General features: G+C 46.6%; 1 protein-coding gene across 2 annotated transcripts in view; it reads left to right on the plus strand.

Annotated features, from left to right (window-relative positions):
- Window positions 1-23,631, plus strand: part of Cacna2d3 (calcium voltage-gated channel auxiliary subunit alpha2delta 3) — an 840,411-nt gene that overhangs the window by 623,747 nt on the left and 193,033 nt on the right. For both annotated transcript variants that reach the window (XM_057770101.1, XM_057770100.1), the window contains 3 exons: window positions 4,798-4,869; window positions 6,066-6,146; window positions 12,065-12,139. In XM_057770101.1, coding sequence (XP_057626084.1) covers window positions 4,798-4,869; window positions 6,066-6,146; window positions 12,065-12,139 — 228 coding nt within the window. The remainder of the gene's footprint in view (window positions 1-4,797; window positions 4,870-6,065; window positions 6,147-12,064; window positions 12,140-23,631) is intronic.

A 23,631-nucleotide genomic window follows, 5' to 3' on the forward strand; every position in this document is an offset into this window, starting at 1 on the left:
CCTTGAGCATTCCCTCCCTGTCTCTCCCTCCCCCTCCTCTTCTCTCCTCTCCTCTCTCCCTCCTGTCCTTCCTCTCTTCCATGTTCCTTTCCTTCTCTCTGGGTGGTTTTTTTTTTTTTTTTTTTTTTTTTTTGGTCTAATTTTCTATCTAGGATGAGGGGACATGAGTGCCAAACTTGGCTTCTTATAACCACCCACCAGAAAGATCATCTTTGCCCCAGCTTGAGATATCCCAGAGAATCCAGATCAAATCTTGTGCCTAATTATAAGCTAACCTTATGGCTTACATGGCATATGCATACACACAAGAAACTGTCTGATTGGCTCCCTAGCCATATGAGCAGGGTGGGAGGCATCGGCTGCCAGGAAACCTTGTGGCTGGAGGGCAAAAGGATTTATCTAAGGAAGGAGAAGGGGTGAGGTCTGTGGGAAAGAAGGAAAGTGCCCAGAAGCTTCCAAACCTCTTCCCTGGTACTGTTTCACTTATCAATAATTTACTACGGAAGAATTGGAGCAAGGCAGGGGACTGACTGCTTTCTGCTTGTTAAGCCAGCTATCAGGAGGCGTTCTGAATATTCCAATAAATACAAGGTGCCCACTCAAACCCAGGCTAGAGCAGAAGACGATGACTGGTCTCTTTTCTCACTCCGGGAGACCCAGCATGCCAGCCCTTCCGAGACCTTCTCCCTCTGCCTCATTAGGTTTTCTGTCTGCCTAAGTGCACCAGGGGTTCCTGGAAGGGAGACACCCCAGTCTTGTCCCTAGTTCTCTTCCTAACACACGACAGAGAACTTGGCATACAGCCGAGGCCTAAATAAGTTCTGAAGGAAAACAGTGACTGGCGGTGAGAAGGCCAGCAGTGAGCAGGGGATCTGGTTGTCTTGTGCTATTGAGGCCACACCCTAGGGACAGACCACATTCCTGCCCTGTGCTCCCCACGGAAGCTCACAAAGCACCAGGACTAGAGGCCTGGCACAGCGGCACAGACCTCACACATGAATCTGAGAGCACACTCCTAGAGATACACGCATGGCTAAGTCGGGAGCTGACAGGAAGCAGTCAATCTGTTGAGCAAGTTTGTGTTTTATAAACCAGATGTTCGGCATTACTAGCCATCATTTCCTTTGATACCAGAACGGTCCCCATTATGTAGCATAGGAAATGAAGGATATGGAATAATATACACTTATTACACAAGAGAACACCATAAGCAAGCAGTTCAGGGGCTGTTCAAAGCCTGGACAAGTGTAACTGAACAGCAGTTCACTTTAGGATTCCTGCTTGGACTTAATGGGATTTTGCCCAGATGGACCATGGTGACCCCCATCTTCTACTTCTATGCCTTGGAAAATGAATGTTGATTCTGTGTCTGCGTTTTTCTTGGAAGCCTTGAGTATGAATCTTAGGCCCTGGTGTTGCCTCAGCAGCAGCTACAGGTTGGAGGCCGCAGAAAAGCCAGCAACCCCTAGTGAGTCGGAGACAGACGCTTCTGACCGTGGTTGGCTGCATAATTTCTGCTTGGAGGTCTGGATGAAAACCTCTTGCCCCAGGCTGCTGTTTCCTGTGACAGGCGCACAGGTTGCCTTTTCGTCATAAAGTACGTGTGGTGCAAACAAACCTGCCGATTGATTTTCTCCTCCATGCAATGTTGTGGAGGCACAGAGGCCAAACTGGGGAGATAGGACTGACGGAGGGCAGGTGAGGGTCACAATATTGTACACGTGCTGTTTCTGGGTTCCTGCTGGTTCTCACGGCCATAAGAGGATCTGGGTTCCACAGGAAGCCTGCAGGTTGGAACTCTGGTCACAACCCTTAGCAGAAGAGTACACAAGATTATAGTCCCACATGTGAACCCTGGCCTGCCTGGATTTACTGCATTTCTTTTGTTTACCTGAGGCTGGTTACAAATGAGTGGTTTTAGTACAAATGTAATAGGATAAGGATTTTTTTTTTTTTTTTTTTTTTTTTTTTTTGGTCCTGGGTGAAGCTGACGCCACATTCTGGCTTAACATTCGGAAGGCCATTTCCCCTGGTCTTGCATTTGTGCCTGGACAATCACCAGCGATTTATAACTGGCTCTTACTGGTTGCAGGGGGAAAGCTTCATTTCTCATGACTGCCAGTGGTGTGTTTTGGTTTCGCCGTGATCCATGTTGGCATGGCCTGAAATTTGGATTTGAGTTGCAAAGTGGAAATTACCCATGGTTATGGATCAGCTCAAATTGGTTTTTCTGTATAGCAGCAAGGATTAATCAAGGAGCTGGGAAATGGGATTTGTGATGCTGAGAGAGCTCCTTACTGTGGACTGGGGTCTGCCTTTGAGCCTCCACCAGCCACCATGGTATACTTCAAGTATTTTTAGTAGAAATTGAAACTATGTTTCCATAAACAATTACGATACTGCGTACACTGGCTGACTTGATTCTTGGCACAACAAGAGCTGTCAACATTGTCTCGAGCTAGTACAATTTGCTTATAAATATTAAAGGATACTTTTTTTATTTATTTTAATGCCCAGCAAGTTAATTGAGTAATAGTAACATGACGATTAGTCAGAAGTCTTGGAAGAGACAGGACAGTAAGAAAGCCCATATAGAGAAAGCATGTGTATGTGTATATGTATATAAGCATATAAAGACAGCCTACGTGTGTGTGTGTGCATGTGAGCATATAAATATATACGCATACATACACTTTTATTTGAAGTGTTTTATATTAAAGAATATAAATTCTAATAAATCCGAACCTGTGAAGCAGATTGGTGAACTGGAAATTCCCGGAAGGGTTGATGTTTCAATGTTGAGTTCAAAGTCAAATTGAAAAGAGAATTCCTTCTTCCTTGCACAGGGTGTCTATTCTCTTAAAACCTGCTTGTATGAAGGCCACCAAATTGTATCTGCTGTATTCATAGTCTGCCTGTTGAATCAGAGTTACAGATTTTCTCAGCCGTCATCCAGAACAGCGGTTGAGCTAACAAGTGGACAGACACACAGCTAGCCAGGAAGATACCATAGGTTTTCTGATCCTTAAAGACCGTGACACTTTTGTCTCTTTTTTCACAGAGGATCACAGGCTCATTTCTAAGTAGATGCAAGATTAGCACGTTCCCTGCACTTCTGCTAGGTATTTTCTACTGCTCTAAGATTGTTAATGGGGTGCAGTGGGAAAGCTGCCCCTGTAATAATATTCCTTGGCTTCATGTACACTGATTATCAAAATAAGGATTCCTATTTAGAAACTCTAGAACGGTGCCTGAAGTTTTGCATTTATGACAAGCTCTGGAGCGCTGTTATCTTGGGCATCATACTGGAAGCAGGGAGGTCATAGGAACCTCAACAGTAGACATGATACGTATGTAACTTTCTGAGTACTGACTAAGTGTGGAAGTGCAGTGTTGTGGTAAAAACAGTAATGCCAGTACTTCATAAGTAAAGGCAAAAGGATCAGGAGTTTAAGTACAGCCTGGGCTATAGAAGGCCCTTTCTCAAAACAAAACAAACAAACAAAAACAACAGAAGAAAAGATGAACTAAGATGTTTTGCCTAAAAGACTAAAACACCGTGTCGCTGTCAATCACTTCGATTCTAGAATTGTCTCCTTAGGTGGCCTCTTTCTAAGAAAGAAGCAGGATGGAAGAGCACCTAATTCCTCCATGGCTACAGCCATGGACAAGTGAGAAAAACACCAACAACTGCTATGGACTAAGGATGGTGGAGCCCAGGCCTAGGAGTGCTCCACAGTGGGTGCTCAAGGAAGATGCCAAACAGAAAGGATCTCTCCCATCTGACTTGCACAAGCAACTGTGACGCATTAAGTCTTTGCTCTCTTTTAATTTTGTGTAATCTTGCTGTATGACCCTAGGGCAGAGAAAGGAATCCAGCGCCCCTGGAGTGCCTCTGTGCCCAGAGGACCACGCTGGGCCCTGTTCCATCTTATCCTCACGGTAGTGGTAATGACCGTGATTTCACAGGACACCATCATGGCCTGACTGTGCAGCTAAGAAACTCAAAGCTGAGAGTCAGAGCTAGGTTTGTCTCGAACCAGAGCCTGTTACTGGGCTCTGAGACTCTGTTTCCTCCCTTGTTACTGGGACAGGAGAGCTGTTCCTGCCTGTGTGCCTCCCAAGCACGGTATGAGAAGCAGATGTACCCAGAGGTCTCAAAGTGTCTGATGCAGCTGAAAACACAGCAGGCTTGCGTCCCGTTTCAGGAGCAGTTCCTTCAGAAACAGCAATTAGCTTCCTCGTGGCAATTTCCAGAGTCGTACGCTGAAGCTATCTTTTCATTCCTGTGCTTTCCATTTGGGACTAGCATTCAGGGATCTGAAGAGGTGAAGGGGCTTGACGGGCCTGCTTGCCTTGGGGAGAGTAGGAGCTTCTGGGTTCTGCTTCCCCAGCCCCTAAGGACACTTTATGAGGCGACTAATGTCTGATGTTTCTGATCCCGCATTATTGGAAGTGTCATTAGAACACACACTGGGCACAGATGCCTGGGGAGTCAAACAGTGAAGTTGCTATGTTGTAATAAAACAAACCCCTGAAATCCAAATGAGGTTCCTCTGAGGCAAAATAGCGGAACAGGAACATATCAGCTGCAGTGACTGATGGGTGGGTTCCAGCTGAGGCTTGGGACTGTCAGCCTGCAGAGCAGGTAGAGAGATAGTGTGCTCCCTCCCCGCCAAAGGGTCCCAAGGGCTCTTTCCCAGTAGCCTTTGGCTAGAAAGGACAAAGGTCAACAGGAGGCCTCTGCACTGAGGCGTCGTTGGCACACCCAGTAACCGCCTTCCCTCTCTCCCCCAGCTGGCTGATGACCAAGGCCTCGTGCTGATGACCACAGTGGCCATGCCTGTGTTTAGTAAGCAGAACGAAACCGTGAGTATCTGCCGTGCCTCCGACCTGGTTCTGGGAAGGCTGTTCCTCGGATATCTGTATCTATTCTCTGTAAGCCTTCTGGTGACTTCTTTCTCTGCCCAAGGATACTGTCTGTGAGTTTTTCCCTCTTATCTCACCTTCATGTGAGGGCTAGTGAGCAGATGTAAGAGAGGGATGGGCAGAGTTCTTAGCATCTGTAGTCCCTCTCTAAAATACTCAGTGATCAGAGAAGGAAAATTTGCAGACAGCTCTTGATTACAGTGGCCACACCTCTCCTCGGTGATCTTCGTTTAATTTCTTGGAGCAAGGCACGAGAGCACTGCAAAGTGGGGCGCTTTCCCAAACAGTTCGAATCTTGAGAGTGTGAAATCAAGATGTTGACAGAGCCAGAGTGCCTCCAAAGAAACAAGGGAAGAATATGTCCTTGTTATTTCTGATTACGGAGCCCAACATCCCTTGACCCATGGCAGCATCAGTCCACAGTCCACTGTCTGGAGTTGTCCCCTCAGTTGTTGCCTCTGCACTGCCGTCTTCTCTCTTTCTAAAGAGACCAGTCACTGTGCTGAAGTGTCACTCTGAGTCGAAGAGGGCTCTTCAGGAGGTCTTGAGCTACGATATCTGCCAAGACCCAATGTTCCGAATGCACTGGATTCTGAAGTTATGAGTGAATGGGGGTTTGCTGTAACCCCATTCACACCGCAAACAAGACCACAAAGCAACAGACAGCAGCAATTCATACGCTCTTCCCGATGGCCTTTCTCTTACTGAAAGTTCCAGCAAATCCCAGCGGCCACCTGCCCTGGAAATGGGGACCCTGGTTCCACAAGACCGCTAAAAGAAAATGTGTCTCTCTTTGGCCATTAGGCATCTGCTTGGTGGGTGCCAGACAGTGGTGCGTGTGGCAGAAAAGAGTTGCCACTGTATCTCTCCTACAAAAAGGTTTGCTTGAACCTGGTTTATAAGCAGAGTCCTTGGCCATGAAACGCCCAGGCTCCTGTCTCAGTTTTCAGAAGGAAGGGACACACGAGAAGAGCATGGTGTGTTGCTATTAGAACAGAGGTGCTCCTTTGTTGACTAGTTATAATCTGAGCGGAAGGTGAAACAAACAAGAAGCCTGTGGCGATCTGAGCTCGTGGTCTCAGAGAAGGCATCAGACGGTAATCTATTGTACTCTTCTTAATGTCTCTTTTCTACAGAGATCAAAGGGCATTCTTCTGGGTGTGGTTGGCACAGATGTCCCAGTGAAGGAACTTCTGAAGACCATCCCCAAATACAAGGTAAGGCACTAGTTCACTCTGGTCAGTGCCACAGGAGGACACGAAGCCTTGATTCCTCAGTGGTCTGGCTTGAGACTCTGCCTGCTCTGTAGGCAGAGCTCTCCTGACCACCACCATAGTCTATTGTCTGCACTGCTCCTCGATGGGTGTTTCTTACTTTAAACAGATCGTTCCCTTCTGCCTCCTCTAACCTCAGTATAAAGACCTCCTGTGAAACCATGGCTTTTGAATAGGTCCTTGTATTTTCCTTCCAGTGTTGACATGATCATCTGGCCTTTAAAAAGAGGGTGCAGAGGCTCATTGAATTCTCATGAAGAAAACACCCTCATTTGCTAGTGGAGAGGGGAACAAATCAATGAGTGGGGGAGGGGCATAGCTCTCTCAAGGCCCAGTCTATTTAGGCACGTAGAATTGTCCCAGGGGCCCCTGAGTGAGGAAAACCTGGGGTACACTGAAGGTTTTGGTGGCCCACTGGGCATAGGGCTCTACCCACTGCGAGAGCTTCATCCTTTCTCTTCTCCCCAGTCCCAGGTGGACTAGCTGGCCCACTCAACTAGCTTTGAGCTTGCTCTGGTTGGCAAAGGCTCCCTCTGATTTTATTAAGAATGAGGCCAGGCCCGGAATCTACTGTTACTGACTGTAGGACTCTTTGCATAGCTTCCTTATCTGATTGGCTGATGCTGGCTCAGGCCTTGATTGGCCTTGCTGACCTTCTGGTGAAACAAGAAAGCAGGAAGAACTCCATGGATGTTGGAAGGAGACAGCCACCTTTTCCCACCAAGATTCCCAGAACTTGGGCTATGTTTCCAGAGCAATGATCTAGCCCCCATATAATCAAGTAATATAAATGATAGAACCTCAGAAAATGAAAGCCAAGAATGGGAAGAGAAAGGCTTCCTAGCCTGAAGAGAGTCGGCTTTTGTTGAAATCCCCTGACATTTATAACCAGGGCCCACTGTTTAAGGAAGGCATCCACTTGTAGTGTTTCAAATCAATTTCAAGTTCTGGTTTCAGTGAGGAGGTGTAGAGATCCAAGCACTGGTTACTGCTTGATATGCACCAAATGAGTCAAGGAAGAAAGGGTTGGCTATAGAATGTCAACCATTACCTTTGATGTCAGTTTCTCAGAATTTCTTCTACTGGGAACTAGGCTAAGATGTGTTAATAGGTAGGCACCTTTCTCCCCAACCTTATAACAAAAGAAATTGGTCCACAGAAAGCGTCAACAGTTTGGCATGTTTTGTAGCTGGCAAGTGGAAAAGCCATGGTGTTAGCCTCTAAGACCCCAATGTCATTAACAATGGTGAGAGCAAGTATCATGATAGCTAAGACAGAGTTAAAATCATAAAGTCATAGAAATAATGAAAAATAGTATATTTATTGTTCTTGCCGTGTGTTTGGTGTCATCCAAAATACTCTATATGCATTGTTACCTTTTCAACCTCAACAGAACCCAGTGAGACAAGAGAGTAGAGGAAGGTCAGTAGTAGGGAGCAAACCAGCATCTCTGGAGGATGTGTTCCGTGCTCTCCCTGAGCCTGGTGGAAGAACTGGAGACAGAGGTCTGGTACATGGTGACCTAAGACATCTGCCCCACCTCCATTCTCACAAAGAGCTTTGGGGAAAGTATGCTTGTCACCCAGGTGGAGTTAGGGGCAGCAGGAAAAAAAAGACTTTAGGGAGAAGGATCCAGGGCCCAGTGGCCCACCTGGGTAACACTGTGTGAGGAGGATCCGGGGCCCAGTGGACCTCCTGAGTAACACCGTGTAAAGGTGTGTCAGCTCTTAGCTGTGGGACTGTTCCCAGGGATTCAGGGTCCAGTGTCCACCCTAGGTAACGCTGTGTGAGGAGGATCCGGGGCCCAGTGGCCCTCCTGAGTAATACTGTATAAGGATGCATCAGCTCTTAGCTCTGGGGATTTTCCCAAGGATTGCTCCTTCTCCCTAAGCTTCATACATTTTCCCCCAAGCCGTCAGACTTCCTATAATTTTTATTAAGAATCCCAGACACCCCAGCAATAATTTCCAGACACCATGGCCTCTGTTACCATAACGAGCCATTTATAATTGGGTTCACTTCATTAGCCTGAAGGCTCTCGGCTTGGAAGGGACTCACTACTCTCCCAGGGACAGGGGTCTGCACAGCTCCTGGCCTCCAGAAGAGCAGGGGAGTGAGCTGTGGAGCCAGGGCCTGTTTGGCAGCTCCTTGTGCTGGAAGGTTCTGGGTCCAATCTGTTCCCTGTTTCTCCACGGAATTGAGCATGCAAATGGACAGGGATACTGGCTGTGTTTCAGATGAAACGAGAGTTAGAGATTTCGTCAGCATATTGATTTTTGGCCAAAAGCAAACATTGTCCATTGTCATTTAATGAAGTTTTGATTCTCAGAGAGATCCATCTACAGGCTACATTTGGAGACTCCACAATCTCTCTCCTTGTAATTGTATCAGATGGTCCCTGAGAGTCACCAACCAGTACACAGGAAATTCAAATGTAGTTTTCTCGGGGTGTTCTCCTGGGAAGGAGTTTTAACCCAGTAGTTTCCGACTGTCAGGAAAAGTTAGGCACAGGGTTGAGAAGGGCTGGCTGTGTATGCTGAAGCCCATTAGCTTCTTTTTGGCTCATTTTTTACTGTTTACTTTGGTTCTGTTTTTCAAGATCATCAAGATAGTGTTTGAATAAAGTGGTAAGTTCCTAAAGTGCAGACAGATTTAAGTGAGGGCCCGACGCATGCCTGACATGGTGCTGAGGGCTGCAGAAGCCCAGGATTTGTGCAGGAGCCCTTTCCAACAAAGAGGTTCCGTTCCCAGAAGAGGTTCAGGCCTGGGTGCTTTCTAAAGTAAGACAGAGGAAGGAAGGAGACCTAGGGAGGGTTGGAGAAGCCAGAAAGTACAGGTGGCCTTTTTATTTGTTTGAAGGTAGGAATGAAAATATTTTTGTGGTTAGTAAAAATGAAATGGTAAAGAGGAAAGCAAGAACGGAGTCAGAAAATGCACGGAAGATGGTTGGGAGGCCAGAGCATAACAGGTAAAGAGATTTCCTGAAGAGGCTGTGCGAGGCTGGCACCTGTGGAAAGGTCTGGGTAGGAAAGAGCACTGTCGGGGATTGCTGTGCCAAGTCTATTGGGGGGCAGCAGGTGAAGGAGGCAGTGCGGATACTTAGGTCGGGCCAGCCCCAGGAAGGCCTGACAGACTCAGGAAGCCCCTCTCGTACACAAACGGGATTCTCCGCGTCCTCCACGGGACGTTACCGGAATTGCCTTTCACACTGCTCTGCCTTTGAGGCCTAGAGGTCGGCTAGGACCGTTTTTGGAAACTGAAGCAATATAACAATGACAGTACGAAGAGGCAGGCTTGCATCTGAGGAATGTCATGGAGAAAACATGTCATGATTATTTGGTTTGGAGGATTGTGGGTAAAAAGAACATGCCAAGGAGATGCTTTGGTATCTAACTGTGGGAGATCGGAGTCTGGGAGTTCCTAGTGCCACCTACCCAGAAAGCAAGAAGAGAAAGAACTCAAAGAGCCACCATTGGATATGTGGACTGTCTCCTGTGTAAGAGCTCAGGGAAGCAGAGCTACGGTGACAAAAGACAGGGTTGCTGAAGTTCGTAAATGGAGAGTAGAGTGAAGGTGGGCAGGACCCCCTCCCTGGTGACAGGGTCTGAAGGAGAGCCAGGGCCTGCCTGAGAAATAACAAAGGAGTAAGGAAAGGAGGGGTGGGGCCTGGCAACGGAGGAGACCCAAAAGTGAGACTCGTGTAGACTCGGGCTGTCGGGAGGCTGCCAGGCAGCGTGGAGAATAGTGGTATCGTCTAATGGTTGGCGAGAGGGGAGCGTTAGCATCTAGAGGGTTGAGGCAGAAGTGGGCAATAGGCAACAGAGACAACAGGTCGCCAGTGAGAGGATGCTGGTCTGGAAAGGCCAGGTCCATTGCTTTCCCAGGGAGGAAACACGAAGGAGGCTTAGCTTGTGCTGATTTCTCTTCTTCCTTCTCTTCATCCTCCTCTTCCTCCTCCTGCTCTTCTCATATTCCTTCTTTCCTCGTGTTCCCTACCTGTTCCCCCTCCCATCCACCCCTCTGGTCATTTTAACCTGACTTTTGCCCTCATGTCTCTTGTACCTGATGGAGAGAGGCAGACTTTTAATAATCGATGCTGTGCCTCTCAATCATACCCTCATAGATGACGACTCTCAGTTATAAAGATCTATGCCAGGGTAGAGCAGAACAGGGAGACAGACCTTCTCTCAAGACCCACAGCAGAGGGAGAGGCAAAGTCAGCTGGGTTGGAAGACACTGGCTGCATTAGCTGACTATAAAATACCATTTGTTTGGTCTGATGCTGAGTTTGAATTTCCAGGCAAACCCCATTCTTGCCTTTAATGGAAGAAGTCAATCTCCCAGAGTCCTTCCTGACCCTTCCAGCCCATATTAAACCAGGACTTAATAACGATAATTAATGCAGTGTTGACTGTCTGACATTCTTCCAAGAGGCAAGATGAAAGAGACGATAGACATCTCAAAGGATAGGAAATCTTGGGTTTATCTTTCCCGGCATAATGAAATATACTTTTATCATTAGAGTCAAGTAGAATGTTATTAAGGCTTGCTGTGCAAGGTAAGACTGGGAGAAACGTCTGTTGCCCTTGACGACCACAGGCGTACTTGCTTTATGTAATGCAACGGAAACTTTTAATTGCTGGTGGTAATTCTCTGAAGTTCATTTCACATCACCTTGACGTTAATCTAACAAGCAGACAGGGTCACTCCTGGTTTGTAAACCTCGTTGTCTGGATCGTTTAATAGTATCATATTCAAGACTGTGAGTGGCAGGGAATTTGAAGGAGGAATAAATAAGGGTTCAGAACTGTGAAGTGATCCCTCGGACAGAAAATAGAGAATTGTTTCTCTCCTCTCTCTCTCTCTCTCTCTCTCTCTCTCTCTCTCTCTCTCTCTCTCTCTCCCCCCCACTGTTCTGTCAAAGTGGATTACAATATCTTTCTTGAGAGAGAGAGAGAGAGAGAGAGAAGGAGGGAGGGAGGGAGGAAGGGAGAGAGATCAGTATGCATTTTACGCCAGAGGCCATTTTAATACATGAATGATTTGTAGGTAAATTTATTGTAGCCAATGGGTGCAGTCAAGTGTGTAATAGAAATATTGTCAAAAAGCTGGGATTATTATTTAAATAAGTGCAGTGTTAAATTTGATTACATACTTTTTAAAGCTAATAAAACATTTCATTGCACTCAAACTATTTCCCATAGTCCCATGTAGTCAGAAAACACAACCGTAACTGAGGCTCTGCATCGCGGATGGTCCAGGCTTTGTGTGGATGGAAGGATGTGTGGAAAAGCTTGGCAGCCACCATCAAAATGATAGGCTACAGAGGGACTGGCTGCCCCGCATAGGACTGCTAGGGACACTTCCACTTCAAGGACTATGGAAGGAACGGAGCAGGACAGCGGGCTTAGAAATGGCTCCGGTGGGTGAGGCGCTATAGGAAACCAGGGAGCGAGGTGGGATGAGGGTCATTTTCCTTATCTTGATAAGGGAGAAAATGCCCCAACCGCAAACGTTCTGCTTGCTTGGACAGGCTACCCTGTCTAGAAATATCCATGACTCCGTTATTTTTTCTAAAAAGTAATTGTTCTGTTTAAATAAATAAAAATAATGCCATAGGATGCCAGTATAAGGCTATGACATTTCAGATTGTGCTGTTTGCTGAGCTTCCGTGTGACAGGTTCGCCTTTCAAGCAAATGTCAAGGATCAGCGCCTTGCATTCATTTTAATGAAATATTGTGCTGATAAGGGTTATGAATGCCAAATTTAAACTGTGAATTACTCAAGTCGGGCTGCTTTGTGCTTTGTGGCTCCGCCGGGGAGTGAGCTAATGAAGGTTTCTTTTGGTTCCCTCTTACAGCTAGGAATTCACGGTTATGCCTTCGCCATCACAAATAACGGATACATCTTGACGCACCCTGAGCTCAGGCCACTGGTAAGAGGGACATCCTTTCCTGCATTTCTTCAGCTCTATAGCGACGACGCCTTGCAGCAGTTTGCATTAGAAAACCATTCAGTTCACAGTGTTAAGGAGGCTGTTTGCATAGCTGCAAGCCAGTATCTTGATGCACAGTGATTCAGTGATAAAGAAGAAATCAGTTTCTGCTATCTTCTTATATGTAAATTCATATATGTATATATATATATATACACACACATATATAAATGCCTATATTTATTTAATTGGAAATCTATCAGTATTTTGGAAGTTTTTCTTTAACTCCACACAGTTTGAAATCCATTATAATGAAAATTCATACTCTAGATCCACTTACTGGAAATCTGTTTTGATAGAACAAATCAGATACAAGATCTCTGAAAATCCACTTCATTAGGATTTATCTCCCAACTATGTTGCCAAAATGCAGTATCCAAAAAAGCTACTCAACACCTTTCTGCATAAATGGAAACAGCTAAGATTTTTCTCCATTTTTTAGCATATGAGTCATACCTAATAGCATTGTTTTGACTTTCTTCAAGAGTGGCCTGAGGCCAACCCAAGATAGCTCATGGTCTGTGTTGTGAAAACAGGTCCTCATAAGGAGGTTGCTTAGTGTACCCTCCAGAAAATAATGAGGACCGTCTCCCAGAGGACAGCCAGGCTCTGCAGGAGAAGTCTTGACTGAGCTCTGCAAGTTAAGGCCGATGCAGGCAACTTAGTGAGACCCTGTCTCAGCATAGAAAGATAATGTGCGCAAAGGGATGATTGCCTTGAGCAGACTAGATCCACCATGATGCAAAAAGGAAGAAAAAAGTAAAGAAGAAAGAGGCTCCAGTCCATTGATGGTATCTCTTGTGGATTCTAGAGAGCTGTTGAGAGGAAAGGTGCCATTACTTGTCATTCTGGGCTACTTAGAATGTGCTGCAAGAATGACAGCCACTTAGATTTGTGAGCCTTTAGTTCATTTTAAAGAAGATATGGGTATTAAGAGGAACACAGCCTTCTGGGTTGAGAATGCGTAGGCCATTTTCTTCGCAGCACACTTGAATGTGCACGGAAATGCACAGTGCCGCCCACAGCAGCAATCTCTGCCCCTCTCCTCAGAGTTAGAACATAGCATCAGAGACCTCTGCAAATGTTGGTTAGCTCAGCGCTGTGGAAACCATTCTCTTCTCACTTGCATCATTGTTTAGAAACTGGCCATGTGAGAGCCCGTCATCATCCAGCTTCACTCTAATCACCGTGGTATTAATGGAGTCATGACCACATCATGAATCCCATATGCTTCTTTTTAGGTGGGACTGAATATGATGTTTGATTGCAACTCTCTCTCTCTCTACATATATATATATATATATATATATATGTATATATATACACATATATGTATATATTCATATCATGTTATTATTCCTATATATATGAGAGTGTGTGTGTGTGTCAGACAGAATTAACTGGTTAGTTGATTGCAATTATAACTCTGAATTTTTGGGATGTCTGATTATAAAAGCCACAGGTATCTTAAGAATATCTAAGTCTAAAGATATATCCGAGTCTAAAAAAGCTCACGGTATTGCCCACCCCAAGTTGTCAAGGGAAGCTTTTGATTGGGAAGATTGGGTACATGTGGGTTTGGTGTGGTGGGACATGGGCTCCTGGTACTTATATGTTCCAAACCAGAACAGAACAGAGGCAATGACATGATCAAACCCAACTCTTTTGCCAGGGAGTATAGCTTCCTATTGTCCGACTTTTGAAGGAGGAAGGACGTGAAGTCAGGTGTCAGAGGTTGCCATGGTGGTCTCCTTCTCTCTAAAGCATTGGGAATGGCTGTCCTCTACACATGTATCCAGGGTCTCTCTAACCATTTATGTCTCCTGGCAACACAGCAAATAGCCTCTTGTTGGATCTGTGTTTACCGGGAAAGCAGCTGAAAGTCTGGAGGAGCAGGCTTACTCCTCACAGCACTGACTCTGGTCATGTGACTCTGCAAGCACACAAGTCATTGCTATGCATCTCATTATTCAAATGCTGGGATGAGTGGATTTCCTGGAAGCGACAGCCAGGGTCAGCTTTCCATACAGGAGGTAATCTAAGGGAACGCTCTACAGTTCACTTGTCCAAACACAAACCAGATGCATCTGTTGCAACTGACTCATGACAAAGACATTGGCCAGACCAATGGGCCATCTGTCCCACTCAACTGTTCCTGACTCTGAGGCCATCAGATGTTTAGGAGAGGTTAGGAGAAGGGATGTCACCATTGGAGATGACATAAATTAGCCTGTCTAAATATGGCCATGGAGTACAGCCTGACCCTGCTAAGGGGAGGACATGCCATCTCACCCAGGCTAATCTTCATCTCTAGTCCTACCTCATCCTAGCTCTATGACCCATGACATCAACAGCACCTTTCTGAGAATCGCCCTCCCCTGATGATGATGCTTTAATAATATGTATACCACAACTTTGTCGTCGGTGTGAATGGAGAATGTTAAGTGAGAAACCCACAGGGCAGCAGGTTCCAGGACATCATAGGGCAATGGGAGGTATCTAAGCACCCCCTCTGTCCTTGGCTCTGCTGATCTGTGCTGATGTGGGCTTGGCCACGTGAAAGACCACAAGGCCTGGATCGTGCCAGTGAGTCCTGCATCTGAAGAACACGTTTGGACTATTCAGGAGGTGATCCCCACAAGCGTCTGCAATGCCCCATGTGTATTCATGCTCACACATGACTTTTGTTTATTTGCTTGTTTTTGAGAGGTTTTGTTGTTGTTGTTGTTGAACAATAGCTTTGGCCCACTCTAATCCAGAGTACAGATAAAAAACTGTGTTAAGTAGCTCTGTGTGGGCCTTCTATAGGGAAAGGGTCTCCGTTAACATTGAGACAAAGACTAGAAACTGCACAGTAAGGTGTCTGTGGCCATGCTAGCTTTAGGTGTCCTGGTTTCTTTCCTTTGTTCTTTGTGTTTTCTATCCCTCTTCCTGACAGCCTTCCAGCATGCAGTCAGTCCTTAGAGAATCATTGAAGGGCTCCTTCCAGTCACTGTTTTCAGGGTCCCTTTTGAGGCCTCTACGTAGATCCTCTGCTGTCCTAGTAGGCAGGTGTCTATCATGCGTAGATCTGCCTGGACTGGACTTTGGAGTACAGCTGGCCGCAGACAGCTCCTAGTAGCTTCTTTGATGGACTCAAGGCCCAGTCACCTCCTCTCAAGCCCAGACTTAGAATGAAGCCCTTATAAATGAACCTTCCCCTGTGTTCTGGCCAAGGCTGCGGATTAGCGTGGTGAATGTGAGCATGGGCTGTGGCCAGCGTGGGGAGGGCGGAGAGCGTGCTCTTCACACAACTCGGGTTCCCTTCTTTCTGCCTCTGAGGTTGCTCCTGCCCTCGCAGCCAGATGAAAGAAGTGGCTTTCGCTAAAGCACAGTACCGATATTTTTCTAATTTGTCCAATAAAATCTTTCCCCCAAACTTCATGTTTGGCTTGGTTTTATCCAGTATTTTCTTTCATCTTGTGTGATTTGGGTGTGAATCCTGAAAAGTCTCCAAAAGCAGCTCACTCTAGGGGCCTCACTCAAGCTCCCTCAGGAGTCAGGCTTTCCTGGTGATAACCAGACATCTCCCTGTCCTGTCAAGGCCCCCCCCCCCCACACCTTCTTGCCACCAAGTTGTCATTTCCTAATAACTTCACTGATGTCAAAATAACAGGTTCCTGCTGGGTTTCTGATGGGACTTGTCCTGTACCGCCGTGAGGGCTGAAGTAGCTAGCTGCCTTCCAGTAGACTGAGGCAGCGCCTATTCCTGGGGCTGGGGGGGGGGGGGTGAGAGGGTGGAAACTGTACGGTGATTGGGGATTAAGTTAGTCCTGAGAACTGTCTCCCATGGAGCAGGAGGCCAGTGCATCTGCTGTGGCCATCACCATCCGTACACCCTTACCGTTCCTACTTTTTTAGTTTTCCTTCTCTCTAAAGATGTATCTTAGAATGTCACGCCCTGAACATGTAGCTTTTTCTTTTGTCTGCCAAGGAACAGAGGGACAAACAGCCTATAACAGGCTGTCTTTAACATGACCATTAGTTTTGTTAGGATTTTGGTGATCAGTTTGCCTCTGTGTTGTAGAAGATAAGGGTATTTACTGACCACCCACTCAGGAAGCCTGGACTATAGACCTGGTCAAATCCTCAAGGGAATACAAAGTAGGTTCCTCCTAGCAGCCACAGCAATGGCAGATTCCACAGGGAGCCTTGGGATGAAAAAATCTGGGACTCGGTTCCACAAAGCTCATGCTGAAATCAGTCAAAAGCTGTCTGTTCTGTGTCTGCAGGCCCAGGAGTTGGGGGAAGATGCTGGGAGGAATATATATATGACATTCTTTTGCCTCCCACCATTGTTTTAAACTGTGTTCTCATATGTCCTAGACTGTCTTTGAACATCTGACCTCCCTCTTGTGCCCCCTTGTGCTGGGATCATAGGTCTGTGTTAACTATGTTAACATGCCTGTTTCACGTGCTGCTGAGATGAAACCCAAGCTTTGTACATGCTATTCAAGTTCTCTACCAACCGAACTACACCCCAGCTTCGGGTTCTATCCTAAATGCAAATTTATAAATAATCAGTCATATCGATCACTGTTGAAGACGTGGGAAGTAGACTATTGAGGCTGGAAAATTTATAATCTTGCTGGTGTCCTTGGAGGTCCTCTAGATTCTGGGCCTATGCAAGGTTACTGAGATGCATTCGGCTGCAAGGAAATGAAGATCTGATGGGAAGGGTTTCGATGTAAAGATAGAGACCCAAGGACCCTGGGGCAGAGCAGCTTTGGTCCATTTGCTTTTGTGGCTGCTACTCTTAGTATGCATGTCTGATGTGTGTTGACTCCTCCCTTTGGGAAGGACGCCATTCCAGGTGCTTTTTACATGCCATTGCTTCCATTTGACAGCTACAATGGTGAGTCTAGGATGCCTTAAAAGAATCCAGAGATGCTAGAAGGTTGAAAGGGATAAGGATGGGCAAGGCATATTTTTATAAGTTATCCTGGGAAACTTTGAGCAATGGATTAATAATCTGGAGGGCTCTGTGAATAAAGGAGCCATCAATGGAAAGTCAAGGCACTGAGGGATGATGTGGCCTCCCCCAAACCACATATCCAGAAAGTGCCAGAGCTAGAAGCCTTGGCCTGGATCCCCTAGATGGGCTGAGTTCACGGTGCTATGTTGGCTCCTCAGGGATCGGGTGGCAGGGTGGCTGGAGAGAGTTTGTGGCTGAGAGGCCTGGTCTCTGCAGTTCTGGCTTCCAGGGCAGTCATGGTACAGTTACAGTGAGAATCTGTCCAGCAGGAACTCAACTTGTGCCACAGAATGAGCTGCCTATGTTGTTAAAAATTTCCCAGAAACTACATCTAAAGAGTAATGGAGGCCACGGGTGATATTAAGTTTAAGGATAGTATTTTAGCTCATGTAGTCAAATCACTGGTGCTTTAACATATAATCAACTTGGAAATAATTAATATAGTATCTCACATTGTTTCTGTAGTAGTCTGTAAAATCTGATACAGATTTGACAATTAGAACATGTCTCACTTAGGACCAATATTTCAAGTTCTCAAGAGCCCTATCTAGCTGTGACAACCACAGGGATTCTACGGGCCTAAGATGTAAACAGACATCTGAGAAATTTCTGGAGAACATGGATAAGAATGTGGATGAAACAAGTGGTCAGTTATGGCTACCCACCCCCTCCCAGACTGCAGCTTGTCTGGCCTATGACAGGGAAGTGGGGTGGCTAGAATTCACAAGAGCCTGGCGAGAAGCCAGAGCAGATGGACTCTCTTCTTTGGCTGGGAAGCCCTGACTGTGTGAGCCATGTGGGTTTACTCCTAAACCGTGTGGACTTCCTACACCAATTTGTGCTACAGTGGGCGGAAGGCACTATCCACACTGGGAGAAGCTGGGGTGTCTGGTGATCCCAGTCAGGCTATTTGGAGGCAAAAATATCTGTGCTCTTCCAGAAAATTCAGGCTAACCTTCAGACAAATTCTACCAATAGCTGTGCCATCGTCCTCAACTCCTTCTAACCCCTCACCCTATGGCAATACCAGTGCAGCTGGTCCAACTGTTGACACTCTACAGCCTCAGTCCAAGATGGCACCCCTGTTTTGCCCCATGACTAGCCTACTCTATCTCGTCATTCTGTTTCTTTGTCTTAGGGTTGCATGGTTTTATGGGTTCACCTTTACAAGCCATGCTTGCTGTTGTGCATTGGTAGAGATGGGCCCCTGTGGAAAGTTATTCAGTACATGCAGTGAGAGCTGGACGTGCCAATAAATGTGTTGTTTGTTCCTCTCTGTGGGACTGACTGGGTACTCTCACAGTCCGGGTAAATGTATGTTACACTAATTAGAGCGGGGATCTAACTGCAGGGGAAGCAGAAGTTAGGTACAGGCGACAGTAGAGCTTTTCCCCTCAGTCTAGAAACCTTCTGAAGTTCTATTAATGGCTTATGTGAACAAATGCCAGAGAACTAGAAAAAGTTAACACTTTGTGGTGTTGAAGCAGGATCCTTATAGAATTGAGCCTGGCCTCAAACTTATACCTGTTCCTTAGAAGCACCAGGTTTCTCCCTGTTCAACTGCGCTTCTGCCTGGAATCTGATCTTGTGTGCATATGACCAGCTCTCTCTCCAGCTCTCAACTCAGTGATCACCCAGAGGAGCCCTGCTCTTCCTCATAGGTCTCCAGCAGGCACCTGCTTGTTTGTTTTGGTCACTTGTTACTAGGACATGCCTATGTGTTTGACCTCTCTGTTGCCCTTTGCTGGGCTTTGCACAAAGTGGGTGCAGTGGGATGAGCGATGCATATGATGAGAATCTGGGTACCACGTTCCTACAGGAGATGAGAAATGGGGGTGCCACATGTGCTTTCATCAAACATTCACACGTTATTGTGTCAGGGAATGTGTGGATTGTTAGGCCCTTCTACCCCAGTCATCCCTCTGCCCTCTGCCCTTCTGTTTGCTGACATCCCACAGATGCTGCTGCCGTCAAGCATGGTACTGGCGAAAGAGTCTTGGGCAGTTAGAGGGATGTTTCTGCTTAGGAGATGCTCATTCTATCATAAAGGTGCACTCCAAAAGCAACAGCATGGAAGGCCAAGAAGACCTCTAGGTATACAGATAAAGCATCTTTTTTTCTCAGGGATGGGTGCCCTGAAGAGCAAGAAGGCTTCCCAATGGAGAGATGGAAAAGGACTGGGGAGACCTCACTGTCTCCCTGGGGCTGCTGACCTCAGGCAGCTCAGGGACAACTTCTCTCTGGTCTTAGGAGGATATATCCTGGTGGCAAAGTCTATCAGAGAGTATATGGTAGACCATCATAAACCTTGAAGCAAAATGCCGATCTTTTATTTTTTTCAATTTTTTTTTTTATTTCCAGTCACTCTCAGGCTGCTGATGAACTGAAGGAGACTGCCCAGTAGGTGGCGCGCAGGCATCACTGTGTGCTGAGACCCAAGTACACAGCCCCAGAATAGGGATAAGGAGAGACTGCTTAGGCTTGGTCTGAATCCACTCCAGTTTAAGAGAAAGAATTAAGGGATGCCTAGAAAGTATATCTGCTAAAAGGATTGTGTTCACTGAGGTGGGGTGGGGAGACTGTACAACCCCTACAGAAGGGACTGCCTCATTTTGAAATATATAATTTGATTAGGAAAACACAAGAGTCTTGCATTTCTGCATGCTTGCTTCTTGTTGAAATGCCACAGGCACTGTGGGAACTGCCTGGGCTGGGCACTTGAGCAGGAATGTTGCAGCTTAGATTCTGATCTAAGGAATAAGGGGCTTAACTGTGAGAGCCTGCATTTTGCCAGGTGGAGCTGAGCTTAGCGATTCAACTTCCAACACTCCAGCCTACAGCCTCTTGGTCTTGGGACCAAGTGTGTGTTTGAATACTCATGGAGTCAATGAGCTGTAGGAGTCAATTTCATGTTCTGAATATGTAATGTGCTTTAATATTACCCTTGGATGCTGGAAGCGGCAAGCAAATGGGACTGGCAATGACTGTGCACCGCCACCCAGGATGTCAGAGGCCCGGCTCTCGATGGGCACCCTGCCCAGGTTGTCTCGTGAAGTTCCAGCTGCCTGCTAGCGTGTGCCAGAGAGATCACCTGAGTATAAGGATCCACCATGTGTGGTTGTAGTTTTAAGAGAAATTAAATATATGCAAAAGAAAAGAATCTGATACTTGAACCAAGGGATGTGTCTGTCTCTGACATTTCAGGCAGTTTTCACAAAAGCCAAAAATGGCTAGGGACATGGTCTGTCATAGCTTGCTCCTTTGGTTCTGAAGCTGTGTGCACCTCCCTTTCCTTCTTCCAGTGTTTTCGTTGTCCCTGGATGATGATATGCTGGGAACAAAGAGGTTGTTCTTCATTCTAGTGTACATGTGGTTGGGGCCATGCTGGCTGTGCCCAAGTTAAAACCATGGACTTTTTCTCTGCCGCCTTCTTGCCCCATCTCCCGTAACTGTTCCTCCCTCTGTTCTTTCCTGCAGAGTGGGAGCAAGGTCACCCAACATTTCTAGCTTCAGGGAACCACACTGCGATTGTGGTGTGAGCCATCCAACCCAGAACTTTTTTACAGGGGAGTGTTTTGTGATACCCCCACCACCTGTCAGCTAGCTTACACTGGTGTTGCTCTGCTGGGGCCATAGGTGGCCCAGAAGAGTAACCAGCTAGGTTATTTCTCTTAAGGTATTACTCTTCCAGAAGAGAAAGGAAAAAAAGAAGAAGAAAATGGAAGAAGAAAGGAAAGAAGGGAGGGAGGAGAGACGGGCCATTTATCCATTTCTTTATTCATTTACTATTGATTTTATTCAGGTTTTTTTTTATATTTCACGGCAGGAGAAGTAGAAAATTTATTTCCTCATTTTCTTCCAATGAGTTCCCCCTTTGTGCAAACAATTAAGAATCCATACCTGCTGCTTACTACCAAATCAGCCTGACTTATGTGTTCATGAATCCAAGTACTGGGAACCATGGTTAGTTATGGCTCTGATATCTGTGCTCAGGGAGTTCAGAGTCTGATGCCCCACCCACTTTAACCCGACTGCAGTATGGCCCATCTTTGTAGGCCTCTTATTCTTTGTAGGACTGTACAGTACGGGTTCCCCCACTACACAGCCGATGTCTGGACACTTCAAGGAACCAGAGGACACCGATCAGATTGTGTCCCATTCACCCTTACACGTGATGAGTTACCTGCTGGAAGAGATGGAAGGAAACACAAATGTGGAGGGAGGACCTGGGCACGAGAGATCGAGCTTGGGAAAGCTGAATACTACAGACTCCAGAGGTGCCGGTACCGACAGTTGCTGAAAATGCTTGGTGCTAGCTGTGGGTCACATAGCTGCGGAAGCATGCTGCGGAAGCATGCAGCTGCGGAAGCATGCAGGGAGCTGGTCTGCAGCCTCCAAACTCCCAACCATGATACGGAATGGCAGCAGTTAGGGATAGCAGAGGGTCATGGGATACCCGTAGGAGGGACTTATACTGGATACTCACTTTGTTTCCTTCCCTTGCCAACGCCTCCCTTCTCTACTTCTCTCGTGAGAGACATCTGTTCGTTAAAAACCTATCATAGTGTACCCTCCTCTAGAAGCCAGGATAGCAGATCTCCCCCCCTCCATATTTGGTGCTTGTATCTTATGGAGGAGATTTGTTTTGTTTTTGAGCTCATAAATAAAAGGATAAACAAAATGCAGTACAGATTAGGAATGTGCTCTGCAAAACAAACAAACAAACTGACAACAACAACAACAACAAAATAGTTCTGAGAGAGGACATGGAAGGGAAGAGAAGCTGCCTGCCTGGGTCTTCAGAGACCATGTGTTTAGGTCCCCACGCACTGTAAGCTGAGATCTGGAGGATGAGAGTGAAATCTCCATACAGACCTTGAAGTTGGGGCCATGCCAAGGAAACAGTGTGTGCGAAGACCCTGCGGCCTAGACATACACAATGTGCCTGGAATTGATCCACGGATTTAGGACAGACTGCTAAAGCAGTTTGATGAACACATTCTTACTGGTACTTCCAGCTCCTGATGATGCGGTCACCACCGATGTCTACTCCACCCCCTGCCATTCTGTGCATGTTGAATGCATCCCAGCTGCCTGTACCTGAGTGAGGATGTGCTCTCCTTATGGAGCCTACTGCCCCCAGGCACACAGAAGGCCAGTGCGCTGAGTAGCACCCCTTTGGAGCACAGCTGGACAGCAGACACTCTCTCCCAGGTGTGTGCTCTATGCCGGGTCCCATAGCTCTCTAGGGAAAGGAATCTCCACTTCCCCCCTAGTGGTGCTGGTGCCTGTCAGTGTTCTGGCTATGTCTCTGAAGGTCTTTCTCCAACTCTGGGAGGAAAACCTTGCACTGAGCTTGTCTTGAAGTCCGCTTCTAACAGAAGTGTGCCGACCACTTTTTCCAAGCAGTCTGCTCTGGACTAGCGAACGATGCCGCACTGAGTATGTCTACACCTTATCTCTGTGACACACAGTGGGGCGACACTTGTTTCCTTATAGTTGGGGCCCCCTGCACCCATGTTTCCATCATACTTTTTTTTGCTCCTTTGCCCTGAGCATCCAAGTTTGCATTTAAGTCTATTAGGCAGCATTAAAAGTCATGAGTAGGCCCCAGAAAGAAATCTGGTTTAGAGATGGGAATTTCTACTGCTTTATTTTTTAGGTGGAATAATTTGATGAAAAAAAGACTCTTTTTTTCACTAGGCACACTTTGACCTCTGTTTTACTAGATTAATTTCATATCTAGAATGCCCCATCTTGGATGATAAATTAGCAATAAAAAGCTCATCAAAATGTAATTACAGGCAATGTGTTGAATAATGATCTCTTAAAAATTCCTATAGATTTGTCTGCACCTCCTTTCCCTAGTGAGGGAAATGAGCCTCAGCTGCTAGCTACTAGCCTGGGCCAGGAATGCATACCCTAGCCATGCTTCCGGGCTGAGACACGCGTGCTGGTTTCTATCACCGCCAATGTCATCTCCCTGATCAATCATGCTGCCCCATGGGCTGCACATCTTTATACAATTTAAAGGACCATATTCATAGGGAGACAGGGAAGTGGAAACTCAAGGCAGAATGAAGCCTTCCCCTCTTCCACCTGTGGCAGTCTGCCGGGGAGATACTCATTGGTGGTAACTAGGAAGACAACAGCAAGCAGCCCAGCACAGAGAAACCCAACAGCAACATGACAGCTCTCAGAACTGCAGATTGCAAATTCTAAGGACGTTTGTTTCTCCAGAAAGAGGGAACAGCAGCCCCCTACCTCTGAGAGAAGAGGGAGGAGTCTAAATGAGGCCAGGGGTCCTGTCTGCCTTCTCCAAAGAGCTGAGTGGAGCAGGTCACCCGGTCCCACCCTACTGGTACTGAAGGGTGCGGTAAAGCCTATAGCCGTGTTTAAGGGCAGAATATTCAAATGA

Source organism: Chionomys nivalis, chromosome 5 (assembly GCF_950005125.1).
Source record: "Chionomys nivalis chromosome 5, mChiNiv1.1, whole genome shotgun sequence".
Classification (NCBI taxonomy): Eukaryota; Metazoa; Chordata; class Mammalia; order Rodentia; family Cricetidae; genus Chionomys; species Chionomys nivalis.